Source organism: Drosophila suzukii, chromosome 2R (genome assembly GCF_043229965.1).
Source record: "Drosophila suzukii chromosome 2R, CBGP_Dsuzu_IsoJpt1.0, whole genome shotgun sequence".
NCBI lineage: Eukaryota > Metazoa > Arthropoda > Insecta > Diptera > Drosophilidae > Drosophila > Drosophila suzukii.
The window spans coordinates 11,581,919-11,599,108 of record NC_092081.1 but is presented as its reverse complement, the minus strand read 5'-3'; the positions used below and the strand labels follow the sequence as shown (position 1 = coordinate 11,599,108).

Sequence of the window (17,190 nt, the reverse complement as noted above, 5' to 3'; positions counted from 1 at the left end):
TGCGAGGTTTGCACTGCTTTGCTCTCGGCTTGCGTCATGGCTAAGTGCACTCTGAAAATATTTTACATTTCTGCCTTATGTAAACCGGCTTGCACATAAAGTGGACTAGTATAAAGCACATACGATGTCTGAAGCTGAATTCCAGGGCTATTAATCGATTACTGGATCAGCGTATCAAGAAAAAGTTGTCTACAGGTAGCTTTGAATGCTGAAAATGTGGATCAACAGCTTGGAAATACATAACGCTTTAATTACGTAAAAACAAATTAAGGTTTTTCTTTATTATTTATTTATATAATCCATGCAAACATGATACTGCTGTTTATTAAAAATCCATCTATGAGCTTTAAAACTCCAGGTGTGGTATTTTTTGTCATGGTTTCTAATTATTACCTTTATCCATTTCATTTTGATTTGTATGCACCATCAGGGAAATCCCAAAAAACTCAACAGCTGGTCTGTTTTTCCTCCTTACCTGGCTTACTCAATTAACCCGAACAAAGAACGTCATAAACAAAGCCATTAGCCCAGTAACCAACATGCCCACAATTTGAGCCACTTTTTTGGGCTATAATAAAAATAAAAAAAAAGTGAAATATGAAAAATATGAACAAGCAGCCCAACATCAAATGCTGGCTCGGCTGTTTAACCACAATTCTACAGACGGGCGGACGGAAGATCATTTTGGCCAAAACTCGTCTAGGCAAGCTCACTCAGCTCATTCAGCCCGGGCACACACATTAAAAATGCAAATAAATCATGTAGTAAAACTTGTTAACCTTTTCGGATGCTTTGCGTTTGCGTTTGCGCATGCGCACTCGGCCTGTGAGATCGAGAGTCTGGGAGTTGGAAGCACTTTTGATTTCATTCCGTTGGATTCGGATTCTTTGGGCAGATTCACTTCAGGTTTTTTCGAGCAGCAACAGCCAAAGCAGAAGAATCTTGTAGGCCTGAGATACTCGGGTGTCGACAAACTGGTTACTGGTTACTACAACCTGTAGTTGTATCTCATATTTCTAGGCCGTGCAGAGAAACGACCTCAAAATGCCGAAGTTCATCGAGTTGGTTGTTTTATCTTTTTGGTGGCTGACTTTTAATTAGTCCCACCAACTTACAGCTTGCAAAAGAAGCTGCCTGCAGCAAAAGTGCCACACCGCAAGCGCGTGTTCTACCCGGCGTATACGTAATCTGATTTGTGCCTGAAATTAGTTCGAACGAGTTTTCATTTCGGAACTGGTTTCGATTAGCATACGAAGCACATTAAATCAGAAATATGAAATATACAAATTTTTTTTTGGCCAGACTGCGGGAATGAGAGTGACGTCAGGCGACAACCACATTTTTGTGGGCGCAATTAAAGTCCATTATTCTGTTGCAAGATCCGTAATGGAGCCACCAATGGGTTAGTTAAGCTCAGCTTGCAACACGTGCACCACTGAAGATGAGACGTCGGAGAATCTCCGTTTGCCGGGCTGCACTTTTTCGTGTAAAATGCTGTTGAACTTTTGCAGTCACGACTTTCAAAAGGAAACCGAGCAACAGATGCTCGCAACGCTCAGAGTTGACATTTAATAAAATGATTTTTATTTGGGATCCGGCGGCGGCGGTGGCGTCGGCAAATCTCTTTGTGTCTGCCAGGTCAATAGATACAATCACCGCAAATTATTACGGTCTTGATAAATTCATCTTGTGACAGGTTGCAGCAGCAGCAGCAGCAGCCGCTCCAGTGCCCAAAGTTCAATGATATGTTCATTTTCAATTTGTTTCTCTAATGCCAAATGGGCTTAGCCCCGAAAAATTCGATTTTTAGATAGCTAGGTAGGTATAATTTATGCAAATTCACCACTGACATATGGTAATAATAGACCACATAGAGCAGCTCTTCCGCCTTCAGGTAAATCAATCAAGCAATGAGCAGGAAATTGAATTGATCCTGGGACGTTTATGAAGTGGCAGCCGCAAAAGTTTCCATTGAATTTGTCGTATAGTTTTTGGGCTTAAAAGCCAGCCCACATGATGTGTGTGTCTGTCTCGTTTTAGTGGTTTTTCCTGCTTATTTAGCTTATTTTGCGCCAACGCCAAATCCTGTTGCTCGGGCCAGGCCAAAAGCGAGGCCGAAACCAGGTGAACGGGTGCCAAAACAGCCGCATCAAGACAACAAATCCCGAGGAAAAGGAAAACAAAGGAAAATGCTAAGAAAAAAAATAAAAATCCATTGAAAAGCCTGCGCATGGAAGTGGAAAAAAAGCGAAAACTCTTTCAGAGCAGCGAGAAAAACTTTCATTTTCACGAAAAACGACTGCGAAAAGTCGTTGTCGTTGTTGTTGATGTCTGTGTCAGTGTGGGTTTTTCTTTTTTTTCTTCTCGTCTTCCTTTTCTTACGCTAGAATTCTGGTTCGATGCATGCAAGTTCGTTGCCTAAGTCTTTTGTTTGCAAGTCAATTTCTGCGCGCTCCGTTCCCAGATAATAAATTTGTAAACAATATTGAAAATAGCACAACAGCAGCCAGAGAGCAACCGAAATTGCCCAATAAGCGCCCCGAGCAGCCGCCAGACAAGTCGAAATCAAAAAGGGCTAACAAACTAACAACCCTAGACGACAAAAGGAAAATTCAGACATCATTTGCGGCCGTTTCCATCATGGGAAATACAGTTTTTTTTTTTTCGTGGACGCCTTTGTGTGGGGCCAGACTAAACGGAATTATATAGATGCCACGCTCACGCTAATTGCAACATACCCATAGACGGCAAAAGACAAATACAGAAACGCTGAAATACTCAAATCCGGCGAAACTGCTGCACGCTTTTCACTTTGGGTGAGGCCTTTGCTTCCCCGAATCTTTGGGTCTTTTGAGCCGCTGAATAGCTGAATCGTTGATGTAAACGCAATTTATGCAAATCTCCATTAGAAATAAAACATGAATTTAACGGCCAAGTTTTTGATGGCTTTTTCTTTTGGGTGTTGCTGCTGCGCGTTTGTTGCTGAATGAATTGCAGTTAACCCAGTTGTGTGTGTGGGCAGCACCGCCTGCCAAAAGTGAACTGAAAAAGTTAAGAGAGGTACGCAACCAGCGAGATAACGGCCAAAAATGTAGCTATAAATATTCATAGGGTATACTAGGTAAAAAAAAATTGTAAATGTGTCCCAAATGTAAGCTATAAATCTAAAAACCTAAATAAAACAGCCGTATGGCAAGAATGTTTGCTAAGAAGAATTCATAAATATTAAACAGTTCAGAAATTTAATTTATTAAATTTTTTTTATATTTATAAGGTATTATATTATGGTTAAAAAACTTAGAATATATTATTTTCAAGTTCTAACCTTAAGTTTTTACTTATAAATATATATATATAATATATTCCCAACAGTTCTTTCTGAACTTTTCCAGGTTGTCTTCTTCTGGCTTGAAAAACCTAATTACCTAACCGTACCCAGAAATCCTAAACGCTTTGAAGAGTTCAAATGTTACGCTAAAACCATAGTTTATGGAGCTCAAACGCAGCTGACTTGTATTATATACGTTCGTACAGCCATAAAAAGCCCCACACACCCATGGAGTATAGTCAGACCCCCACTAACACTCCTTGATAAAAAGCCAAAAGGGTTAGCAGTTAGCAGCTACGTCAATGGAATTCCCACACATAAACAACGCGCTTATATATGTATTATGCAGTACAAAGAGAAACGGCCCCAAAAAATAATATCGTAATCGAAGATGGGCGAATGAAAACCGATCGTTGAGCTCGTGCTGGGCTTGTCCAAACATTAGGGTTACCTATGGCGTTTTTATGGCCGTAGTTGCTGCTGCTGCTTTTGCTGCTTAATGCCTTTTGGCCATTCGCCGTACGCTTTTGGCCAGCCCCGACTTGCTTTACTGCCTTGGCCCGTAGGCAAATTAAAAATGCACAACGCAATGCGATGGCCTAACGGTAATTAATGCAATTGGTCAATACAACAAACACCAGAAACCTATGCCAAAAACAATGAAATAAAACGGAAAAACAGAAAAAAAAGAAAAACCGAAACCGAAAGACTCGGCATTAGTGCGTCTCATGGTGACCCCAATGCGGTGGACCCGACTTCGCGTTTAGCGCACGTGTTGAGAATGAGCGACAGGAAAATAGCCACAAATCATAGAAGCCGACCGTCCAACTCAAGCGGAAGTCGGTCGACGATGGTCGATGGGCCAGGGCCAGTTCTGCATGGTACTCCTCAATTTTGGCACCGTTTCTACGGAGGTGTCGCGGAAATCTCTTTAGGGTAATTTGCCAAATTATATATTATCTAATTTGAGAGTAAAAACAGAGCTGGGTCTTAGGTCTAAGATATCAAATGGGCTTAAAAAGTACTTGTACTGATATTTTTAAAAGCTTATATTCGTTCCTAAACTGTATAACAATAAGTCAGATATCATATTATCTAATCTGAGAGAAAAAACAGGGCTGGGTCTTAGGTCTAAGATATCAAATGTGCTTAAAAAGTATTGGTACTGATATTTTTAAAAGCTTATACTCGTTCCTAAGCCGTATAACTATTTATTAGTTACTAACTATTTACTATTACTAACTTAATAGTTTTTTTGCTTGATATTAATTTTATAAAAATTTAACATGTTTTTAACTGTTTCTATACATAACTTAAAGTTTTAAAATGTTAAAAACATGAATATATTTTGACTTGCACAATTTAGCTTTGATAATAATTTTACTTTAATTTTAATGTTATTTTATCCAACAAAATATTTCTTTACAAATATAGGGGTCACCCCAAGTGAGATATCATTTGCTGCCACATGCCACAATGACTTACCTTGTATAGTTTATCCTTCTGGTACCAGATATCCTCCTCCTCCTCCTGTTGGGTAAATGTCTGGTCAAGATTAAGATCGTCGCGTGAACGTGATAGAATTTTTCGACGCGACACCATCTTGTCTGATTTCTGGGGTCTCTGTCCTCTGCAAAGAGTGAGATCGGGTCATAAAGGGTTGTGTGAATATGCGAGTTATAAACCAAATACATAATATGGGCTGGGAGATCATAAGGAAGGCCGCCGCATAACGGTACATAAAAACAGCAAACACATCAAATTTCCTCATTTCGCGCTGACAGGTCCCACAAAAAAATATATGAAAAATATGTTTGACTCTCTTCGAACCGCTAAGCAAACAGAATCAAGACATCCCTTGAGTTCAACGCACCTGGGACTGGGATATACTTATTGTTTATGACCTGGACTCCCTTTTTACAAGTCATCCCGCATGCAGAGAGGCCCCAAAAATACCCGTAATGCCCAATGCAATTTGCCTTTCTGTATTTTTCCATCTTTTTGCTCTCGGTTTCTATGTGCCAAAATTAATGTGTCTTTCGGGACCAAGAATTTATGTGTAAAACATGCAATTTTTATTGAAATAGCTTGTTATGACGATCATGTTGTGCGAGCTACGCATCGCAGATTCGGAATTGAGATCCCAACTGCGATTCGGGTTGTGAATCAGACAGTGCGGGTGAGATACCATCCAAGACACGTTGACAACAGCCACAATAAAAGTAAATAAAGAAGAAATCACCTGTGAGCTGAAAAGGAAAACAAACACTCAATGGTGATTTTGGGAATACCCTATCATAAGTTAAAGCCTTATAATGTAGTAAAGAATATTTGGATTTACTCAAAGAAAAATCAGTGGAACCAATGGCAAATATATACAAATTCTAAAACCCATCTCTTCTAAGTCTTTATAAAATCTTTATAAAAAATATCATATACTTAAATTATAAATAAAGAATATTAATAATAATAATTAAAAGAAAGCACCACATTGTAAGCTTTTTAAATTGTTTTTAGATCTTCGCTGATTTTCCCTTTGTTTATCCCCAGCTGTTAGAGTATTTCGATTGAAGTCTTTTGTTTTTTACTGCTCAGTTTGTCAAGTTGATGAAAAAACGTTCATTGCATAATAAACATCTATGGGGGCTTGGGGCTTCGGGGTTTCGAAGCGTGTAGCGGCAAGAAAGTGCCCTCTCCCTCGCACTCTCCCGTCCCTTTCTTCGCAGCCATAGCCCTCTCTTTCGCTCCTTCGGGAGGCATGCAAATGTGCGAGGTTCGCTAACCTGTTGTCATATATTTAGCTGTCTTTGTTATTAGTGTCTATAATTGTGATGTGTGTCTGTTTTTGTTGGCTTTCTTTTTGCAGAGACTGTGCGATTGAGTGATCGACGGCTTTAGACGAACCGACATTTTTTGGATGCTGCAAGGGCCGGCCATAAATATTCATCGCCTTTTGCACAATCTTTGCTGTTCCAAACACATTGTCAACGATCGACGCCATTTTTTGTTTTTTTTGCCAGCTATAGATCGCAATCGCATAACAAATGTTGCTGCTGCCGCTGTTGCAGCCCGATTTATGCAACAAAAGCCGTTAAATTGTACAAGTCTTTGGTGTCCCAGTGCCATTTGTTGCCGCTTTATTGAGCTGCATTTTCTTTTGTGCACACACTTGCATTGTTATTTATGGCCAACAAAGGGCCACTGTCTGCGACACAAAAACGAGCCCAGAAATCAGAAATCGTTGTACGAGTATATAGAACATATGTACCATATAGTTCGGATCGGACAAAAGTTCCTCAGGCTCGGCACGTACAGAACAGACGTGTTCTAGTTTGACTCTCGACTTCGGTAATTACGTGAATTGCATTCTGAGTGTCATTTATGGGCGGGGAGATTTACTGGATGATCCTCACGGATATGGTTGTCTACGATTCGGTTTTGGTGCCACTTATTGGGGGATAGAGCGGAGGATGAGGTAAAAATTGTCATGGTAAAAATAAAAAACATTCTTAAGTGAACCAAATAATGGTATCTGAAAGTGTATACTATTCTAAACAATATCAAATCAAAATATGAAATTCAATATAGGTTTTAAAATTAAAAAAATATTTAATAAAAAAGGTATCCGTAATCGTTTATTATTCTAAGCAAGCTAAAATATGGTATTAAAAAAATATTTCAAAATCAAAATAAATTATAATAAGAAGGCTATCCGTTTACTATATACTTTAAAAAAATATATCAAATCAAAATAAAATATAAAAAAATATTTTAAAATCCAATTAAATTATTATAGTTGTTAGAACATTAATTTAGAGGTCAAACTTACGATCTTATAAACTATCTACTTAAGAAAATTTCATTATAACATTTTAAATAAAATAAGATTTATTTTATTATTAAATATTCTAATATATTTTACTTATGATTTTTTTTGTAAGCAATAACCTCCATCATTACACAAATATGCTTTTATCCAATTATCCCAAAAAAAAAGAAAACGGCAAAAGCACCTTTAATTCCGCCGCATTCTTTATGGGGCACGTCAAATTAAAACACTTAAACGGCATCTGCCTGTGTTCTCGGAACAATTCTGGCCAAATAACGCTGACATATCAAGAAAGTTTCTTTTTCTTTATGCGATATGACGGACAATTAACGGCCCACAGGCTGCAGCTGGAGTGGAGTGGAGTCGAGTGGATTTGAGTGGTGGCCAAGTGGTGCTCGAGTATCCTGCACACTCACAGCCTCACAGCCTCCCAACCTCCCATCCTCCCATCTTCATCCTCCCAGCGGATAGCCTGTTTTCGTTACTGGACTTTTGTAAACAGAACAACTGTGGATGCCACTTGATGCCATAAAATAAAGTCATCATTTTATTTTTTTTATCTCTTTGTAACCTGTGTGCGTGTTGACTTTGCTGATTTGGCTGCATGATAATTTCCCTGATCTTTTACAGTTACACATCTCGAAGCTCAGGAATTGGGAAAATGTGTGCGTCCATTTGGCTGGCAATTTTTCAGCCATCAGCATTCACTTTTCGCTCGAAAATAATACATTTTTCCTTCGCACACGCAAAAATGTGCAGCAACTTTCACAAAAAAAAAATCATCATAAAACACTCACTAAGGCTAACAAAAAAAATCCAGCTATTTGAAATCATTTAAATAATGCCAATTGACGATTATTTCTTAATGCACTGCAATCTGACGTATCATCATCCAAGTTCAAGCCGCACCAATCGAACTCGGATTTAAATTTCAAATTTGTTGAACTTTCACAATTGTCCAACGAAATGATATTAAATTATAAGCAGACATTTTCCGCACATTTCCGATGGGTTCAATAACTCTGTCCCGGCGAATCGAAATGGAAAGAAAAATACACAATAATTTTGGTGCAAATATTGATTTGGGAAAATGTGTTGAAAATTACAAATAGGTTTGTTTGCCTATCAAACAGTTGGTTCATTATGCTGCTGTCATATCTTGGCTCTATTAGTAATTTTAATTCCCACAACAAAGGTGGCTTCTATTTTGAGTGATTTCAACAGATGACATTGACGCAGCCCACACGGTGTTATTCTAAAAGATGACGCCATGAGTTTAGGTCGTTGTTTCTCATAGATGATATATACTCGTATATATATGATAGATAGGTAGATATATTGTATTTCTCATGTGGGCTAAAAATAGGCATATCTCTAATTGATAAGAATGTTAAACCCTTAGGGTTAGGCAAAATAACACAACACTTTAAAGAGCTTCTGTGAATGTTTGTTAAGATAAATCAAAAGTTACTACAGAGTTTCTTAGTTTATCTTTAGTTTTGATCAAGTTCTTCAATGTTGAACAGCTGTGAAGAAGGCATGTATGAATAATATTTTATTCGAGAACTTCCAAACATTCCATATATTAACGATGAGCCTCAAAGTTTTTGATTGACAGGCGGAAAACTCGTTCCTCGTTCCAACTTTCTACAGAACTTTCCACCGTCCGGGGCTTGACTGAAACTATGAATAACTTAATGACAACATTCGCTGCATATTCAAATACCAGACAGCTAAACAGCCATCGGCAATCGCGCACTTTATGAATGAAAGTCAACGTCATGAATTATTGTAGTTTTATTGTAGTGGAAAGAGAGACGCGACACGACTCTAGGCAATCAATAAAGAATTTTGATGATGACAATCGCGCTGACAACACTAGTTGCATATTAATTGAATCGGTGAATGTAAATGATTCTAATGCAATTGCACCTGGCATGGAGTGGGGCTACCGCTGTGCCTAGTCAAGAGGTCGTTAGCAGCCGTGCTTCACTGTAAACGAGACGTCTCCGGAGTGCAAATAGCTGGCAGTTCATTTACCCCTCGAGATGATTGCATTGTTCGAGTGCGTCACGAGATGGCAAAGATCAGACGTGTCTACTTAGCTGAAAACCAGCTGAGTATCCATCGGATCCATCTACTTATATTTGCAGGCATAATATCTGCAAATTCATCTGGCAAACTTTGCTGGCCAGCAAAATGTTAAGGTCAAAACTTCGGCTTTGTTCATCTCGTTTCCTTCGCATTTAGCTAGAAAGTATTTTTGGCACCCCTAATGGGGAGATTCATTATGTAACCAGAGACCACATGAAAGTTCCTCGGTATCTAATGAAGCGTTGAAAAATGGGATGACGGAGATACATTCGATACTTTCGCAGCCGCGTAGAAGATGATATGCCAGCCAAGAATGCTGGGGAGCCACATGATTGATTGGCCGAAACTTCAGAATAGCCCATAACGAAATTGCTTTCACAGGGGTCAAGCGAAATGTTCCCGAACCAAAACAAAATAGCCAAAGAAAAAGAGAGATACATGTGGCCATTGATTTGTGGCCAAATTAAATTAAGCAGTCATTGACTTGTGGAAAGGAGCGAAAAGAAAGATAGTGCTGTTGAAATAATGGGCGTGCTGAGAAGGTCTCAACACACTCTGGTAATCCGTTTAATTCTGTATTCGGAGTGTCTGCAGGTCGATAGACAAATTATCGATTTGTTGGAACGTATCAGCAGCTTTATGGTGTAACACTTAATATTTTAGTGGGGGTCTAATTGAAAGGTGTGAATGTTGAGGTGGTAAAGGTGATGAATAAGTTTGTAGACACTTTGTAGATATTAGATAATACGCAATGGTAATGTTGAAGATTTTAAGATGGAAGAGAAAATGTATTTTAACGTTTAAAAGAGAAATGCTTATGATATTATCTGATAAGATATTAAAAACCACTTTTATTACTTTAGTATAGTTCTAGTTTTAAAATTCTAAGACTTTATTCAGTTGTTGTTCTACTTCCTTTACAAATTATCGCAAGTTAATACGTAACATGATGAACATGAACATGATGTTTTGTTGGTATAAGATAATAGTCAATGGTAATAACGCAGGTTTTAAAGTGGAAGATAAAATTAATTTTGAAGTTTAGATGAGATGTTCGGGTTTTTAAAGATATTACCACAAATGATATTTAAAAATATAATATTAAAAATCATTTGTATTGCTTTAGTATAGCTTAAATATTAAAATACTACGACTTTTTCAGCTTACTTCCTTTTAAAAGTATCATAATACGTAACTTCCCTTCATTATTTCTTGTTCCTGTGACTTTCCCTTCGCCACCCACTAAATGTTGAACCCTTGAAACGGAATAATGAAATTAATGTGGCTGAGTGGATCATATTTTCTTAACACTTGTCTGCGGTCTGCATTGTCTGCAAATGCTTCAATTTGCATAGCGTGAAAGTGGCGTGTAGTCGCTGTCGGGGAGTCCAAATCCCATTCGCAGTCGCCATGGTTCAGTTCCTCGTTTGGGGTTAAGGTTTTCATTATGCGCGGCAGTGCGCGGTGCAAATTATGCAAAATTGCTCACATCGGGAAGCTAATAATGCGAAATCCGAAGCATTTAACATCGAATCGTATTGCGGAACTGGCTGCCAGGCATTTAACACCTGAGCGCATCAGCGGCGCATCATGGCCCCATCAACGGTAACACTAACAGTAACAGCCAGAGTAAAAAATATAAAAAAATGGTAAATATAAAAAAAAACCCAACCGATACCGCCGACAGGTTGTGCATTTCGATTTCGCAAAATAACACTCGTATTTCCCATCACGCACATCTGGCGCTCAGTTCACCATTCCAGCAATTATTAAGCCCCCAAAATATGTTAAATCATATCTGTATATAAACGAATATTTGTGTGAGCATCCACGAGATACTTTTCAAAGTCATGTAACTGTCAGCGCTTTGCGCAATCCCCAGAGACAAACCAACGAACTAGCGGATAGATGGATGGATGGTTGGAATGGTAGACGAAAAGGCCCAGAAATTAACATTTCAATTTTTGAAGATCTTCGATTGTCTTGACTGGTTTTATGATTGATTTTCGTTGCTAATGCAGTGAGCACCGCTGCAGCACTTTCAAAATGTAAATTTACAAATTACTTGACACCTTTTCAAAAGCTCTTGGGGCATTAAATCAAATGATTCGAGTTAGCAAAGAAAAACATTACTAAGAAAACAACTGAGCAATTGGGTACTCTAAAACAATAAGGAAAAATCAATATGAAGTAAAAACAGTGAACCTATATAAGCTACCTATAAACATTCCGAAATGCCTTATAAAACCTTAAAATATAAATAAAAACAAGAAAAAACTAAAACTTAACACAATGTTTCACACAAGTTTTTGTTCAAGATTTCAGAAAACCTTGTAATATTATAGGAAGCTGAACTAATTAAACCTTTAATTTTTCGAACAATCTCATATACATACATGGTTTACATTTTGGAAAAAAAACCAAAAAATCAATCGGAAACTAGTTTTTCATGCTGTTTACATTTCAGCATAACAAATTTGTTTCGTTTGGATTATTTATAACTCCATAAATAATTGGAAATACCATAACTATAAAGCAGTCACTAAAATGGAAAACACACAATATTAATCGAATAAAAAAGTTGTATTTTCCGCTGTTTTTGCAACAAACTCATTTCCAATCTCGCAAATTTGTTTTGCCTTTGATTAACGAAAAGCCCCATGAAAAACGAGTTGACACTTTCATTAAATTGAAGTGAATTTTTTCCGCATTTCTGCGTTACGTTCCAAGTTGCCCTGACCAAAAGCGAGGTCCGTGCAACAATTTGCTGGCCAAAAAGAGCAAAAAAAAAAACAGGCTACAACTTCAACTAGAGTGAAAAGCAGAAACACAAAGTAAAAACACGAATTTCAGCAAATGAAAAGCAAGAAAAAATAAATGCTGAAGACTGCAACTGGCGGCTGCTTCTGCTTTCGTTTTCGCCTGCACGCTTCAACTGCCCCAAAACGCTCCCAGGAGGAGTGAAAGAGAGGGCTAGCGTCCAGCCGAAAGAGACGGCAACAGTCTGGGTAGCCGGGTAAACGAAGCAATTTGAAGCGAAGCTATGACAGCCCCGTTGCACTAAATTTTCCACAAGCGACTGAGTTTGAAACCGAAACCGAAACTGTAAACGAAACTGAAACTGAAACTGATTTCTTTCAGCAGTCGGTGAAAGAAAGATATATATACGGATACATAGAGAGAGGCAGAGAAGGTTTACACCAAGAAAAAGTACTTGAAAACCTCCAATTTCGAACCGGAAATCCGTCAATAAAACAAAACGAATTTCAAGTACATCTCTATCACAGTTTTTCACAAGACCCTTTCAGCATAACCATTCAAGTTTCATTAAACTTATACGGTATAATAATAAATTTACCTACTTTTATATATATATCACAACTAATTATTATTCTTCTAGCTAATAATTATTAAAAAATTCCCAATCAAATCCAAATTTTCTTCCTGTGCTTTTCTGTTACGTTGACCATCATTAGTTGGCCCAATAGATGACAAAATTTCTCTCACTCTTTCCCTCGCTTAGGGCTTATCAAATGCCTGCAATCAAAAAATCGTCCAAGTTTTCACTTTCTCAGCTCGCATAGCTGCGCTTCATAATGATAATGATGATGATCGTGAACCCGACGAGCGGAAGTTTGCTTGTAACAATCAGAAAGATCATAATATTTGTGTTGAAGCGCTTTGTTCGGCTGATTGAGTCAGCTATTGGTAGCTGCCCACAGCAGAAACAGAAATATTGTATTTAAAATGCAATTTATACGCCGACCCAACAATGGCAAGCCAAATAATGTTTTAATAAAGATGCCTTTGTCTGGCGGCGAGGCGTTAAAGGCCATCATCCCAGCATCTATATATCTATCCGCTGGTATCTCAATATCTGGCTAATCGTCGACAACCAACAACACGTGCCTCGCTATCGAACTTAATGTCTCTTTCACACTTTGATGGCGCCACCACATAAGGGTTTAATTAGCTTTCAAATCTGTGAGTGCACGCACCCAAAAAAAAGGCAGTTTTTGGTAGGGTCTTTGAAGATGTGAGATTTTTACATAGAATATGGGAACAATTGAGATATATAAGATGGATTTGTGGAAATAAAAAGTACTATATTATATATTACATATTAAATTGAGAACGTTATCTTCTTGCTAACAGATACTATGATTATCTTCGAAATAATATGTTATACAGTAAAGGTATATTTATTGGATTTTTAAAAAGACTTTAGGTCTCTTTTACACTTTAACCACATCACGTCTATCCCTGTTTAAAAAAAATAAAAAATATATTAAAGCTTGCAAGCGAATTGGGAATATTTTGTTCTTGATATAACAGATATTTTGAATATAACTATAAAATCTGTAAAACAATTTGATTTACATTACACGTATATTTATTGGAATTTTAAGATACGAAATATCTAGGGAGTTCATTATCTAGTTAAAGTGATATTTAACCACTTCTCATTTGATAAATAATACCCAAAAAGGTAAAACACCTAATAAATAGACAACATTAATCTCCAGTTGTCAGTGCCATTATCTTGACCGCAGCTGTATGCGAGTCCCCTGAATGAGATTAACCCATTTTCCCGCTAATGAACGGTGCCCATTTGGCGGGGGAATGGCTTTCAATAAACCCAAATAGACTTAAACTCATCGATAGCTCATGAAATATGCGCGCAGCGTGAAAAGAAATGGCCAGAAGCACAAAGAGAGTGTAAGAACGGTTAGGCGGTCAAATGCAAATTCACCTGGAATTTGGCTAAATCGAAAATAGTTTTCGCCCTAAAAAGTGGTAGAGTTACAAAACGAATATATATTGCGCGACCTTTTTTTCAACCGGGGTTTGGTGCAGACTCATTTGTTGTTTGGGTAAAATGTAAATGAAGTCAACGTTGTCTGCCGACTGACTGACATTTCCCATTAGCTCTTTTGGCCACGTTATATTCGCATTGTCTGCAGGTTCTGTTGAACTTTTGCCCAGATGGATTTCAGCAGTGTCTTCAGCAGAAGAACCGCACTTTACAGGGTCGTCTTGCCAGCGATTGTTTACATTTATGGCTGCATAATTGGGTGCCATGGCAGCCCATCTCCCCCCGGGTGTTGTATATATTTAAATTTTGCCCACTAATTGACTCCCACAAACCACTGCCGCCGAGATGAGATGATGGGCTGAGAAGTTGAATTCGATGATGATGGTAAAGGCTGTAACCGAGGCTGTAACCGAAGACCCATGGAACTGCAAACTCATGCCGACACCGACTTCCTTCCTCTGCCTCTCAAGCTCTTCATCGAGCTCTTCTTTCGGATTCGGATATATATACAACTATATAGGTATATATACCCAAGTGTTGGGGCAATTGTCGCAATCGGAATCGGAATGGCAACACCTACTGCACATTTTAATCTCAGCTTTTTTTCGGGCCGCCTCGTTTCGTTATTAAATGCATTTGTTTCCGAAGGCGTGTTGGCTGTCTGAAACTCATCCATTTGTCTCATTCAGGGTCGTATGTGAACTGAGAAAAATCGTTTTTAAACAAAGCTGTCCCAAACTAGACCTTTTTTAAGAATATGCAAGCTTTTGTTATTTTAGGATTAATTTACTTCATATTTCTAAGCAAGTATTTACGAATTTATAACAATATATTGACAATTCTTATTTATTGGTTCAAGACAGAGTTTAACTTGTTATAAGTTATAAGTTCCAAGCAATTCATGCCATAAATTTGTGAAGTAAATTGAATTTGTTTTAAGTAAAAAGTATATATTTAAAAAGACAAAAAGTGATTTTAAAATGTAACACTTTAAAATATATCAAAATTTTTGGAATTTAGAAATGTATCTTTGTTTACAATAGTGCCCAAAATATAAGAAGAACCGAAAGTGTTTCTACACCTTAAACTAACAACAATTGTTGTTTTTAAAGGTTTATATGCAGAATATTTTGACAGTGTACATATACCAGAGAAAAAAAAGTCTGAAAAAGATGAGAACTGAGTGGCTGAACTCAAATTAACTTGACATTGTGCTGCTAATTCAGCACTAATCGTTCGAATTGATGGCAAAAAGGAACTATTTACGAAACCGAAGCTGGCCAAAATTGTATAATATATAATATTCAAATGTGAATACGCAATCCGAGAAAGAAACCGAAAAGCACAGCGACAAAGAGAGATGTTTTCAGCCTTGAGAGCGGCTTGTAGTTAAAGCCGTGTTTTCAGTTCGCATTTAAATGAAAATGAAACTGAAGTGTAGCAAAAGCCAGAAAGCAACAAACAAAAAGCGCGTAAGCAGGAAGTCCAAAGCAATGGAAAAACACTTAGAGAAAAAAGGGTGCGATTATGAGTGGAAGCTGGGCTCTTTTTTGTTTTCCAGGAAGGCAACAGGTGCTAGGGCTAGGGTTTCTCTTGCTTTTTGTATGCTTTTTCCATGCTTTTTTCTTGCTTTTTCCCTGCTTTGCATGCGTGTCTCTTGGTCTCCCCGAACTCACCTTTCTGCTCAATTACTTTTGTTTTTTTTTTTGTTTTTGCTGCAGTTGCTGGTGTTGCTGTTGTTGTGTCGAAACTGTTGCAAAATTGCTGATATTTTCCCAATGATTACGTATTCGCAGAGCGACGACGAGGAAAAGTGTTTGCCCCTAACTGTTGTTATTTCTTTACGTATTTTTCCTTCAAATGCTGCAACAATGATTTTCTATTATTATTTATATATCGATTTTGTAATTGCCTTTGCTACAATTGCCGTTTTGCTTTTCACTTTATTAATTTCACTTTTTGCGTTGCTGGGCTGGGTAAACGAGTTTGCCATAAATTTTAATATTTAATTTGGCATTTAATTTTGGACAACGAGCGGCGAAGGCACGAGTATTTATGCGTCTTTTAAACTCGCGCGAAAAGATTTCTAATTCCCCAAAGAAATTAATTTAAACGAAATTGTTGCTATCTCGGCATTTTGTGGACGCACTTCAATTGCATAACGGCCAAGACTGCGCGCACAAAATTTCGTGATGATGATGATATGATGGTGATCTTTGCTTGTTTATTTTTCACCTCTTTCAGCAGCTTCTTTCTCTTTCTCAGTTTGTTTTCTTTTTTTTTGGTTAAATATTTTTTAGTGGCTTGGATTTTCTTTTTTTCTTTTTCTTATAGCTGGACTGCCGACGAGCCAGCCAACCAAACGCACTCGACGACTTTCGCGACTCGACTGAAGAATCGAAGGCAAAGTCGGGCTTTCGGAGCGGAGCTTACCTGACGGCCTTACCTTACCTTTTCGTACCGTAAGTTCGGTTACGTTGCTTCGGCGTTTCTTTTACCTGTTTTTTACCTTGTCGCCTCATGGCTAAGTTGGCTTAATAGCATTTAGCGTGTCCAAAGCTTGGCAAAGCTTTTATTCAAGAGTTATTTCAAGAGCGTTTTGCTCTTGTTTTCGGCTCTCTTAAATAGCTCTTTGTAGCTGCATTTTTTCTTGAATTCCCAGCCAGATTTGGTGGTCATCAATCTCATCTCTCTGCTTTCTACGCCTTAATTACATCATCAACAACATATATCTCTTGGCCATTTGTATATGTCGTTAACCGAAATTAATTTTGTTACTTAAAAGCTTTTTAGCCGACTTTTTTTTGGCAGGCCTAACGGTTCTGGTTCTGTTTCTGAATTTTATATTCACTTTTTATGGGCGATGCGCTGCTTATTCCAATGGCTTTTTGAAGGTCAATCGAAATGTCAAACTACCTGCGGCTCTGCAAACGCCCGCAGTTCTATGGAATTTATGTGACAGGCAATTAAAAATCTGCATTATATAAATAACAGAGTTGCAACAAGTGCATGAGCCAAGAACTTGTCTAAGTTGGCCGAGTCTTTGGCTCAACCCGTTTTGCGGGCAGAAATTAAATTGCAAAATCACCAGGCGCAACCAAAAGTGACACGAGGCAAATGCAC

At 37.9% G+C, this 17,190-nt stretch overlaps 1 protein-coding gene across 6 annotated transcripts in view; it reads right to left on the bottom strand.

Annotated features, from left to right (window-relative positions):
- exp (expansion) overlaps positions 1-16,473 on the bottom strand; it is a 31,313-nt gene extending 14,840 nt beyond the window's left edge. For 2 of the 6 annotated variants that reach the window (XM_017074842.4, XM_065863295.2), the window contains exons 1-2: positions 15,744-16,472; positions 4,814-4,958 (exon numbers count right to left, since the gene is read on the bottom strand). In XM_017074842.4, the coding sequence (XP_016930331.3) occupies positions 4,814-4,930 (117 nt within the window). In that variant the 5' untranslated portion in view covers positions 4,931-4,958; positions 15,744-16,472. Of the gene's footprint in view, positions 1-4,813; positions 4,959-15,743 lie in introns of all 6 variants that reach the window. The other 4 variants (XM_036813550.3, XM_065863296.2, XM_065863297.2 and 1 more) reach the window with 4 other exon arrangements.
- Between the last annotated feature and the right edge of the window lie 717 nt (positions 16,474-17,190).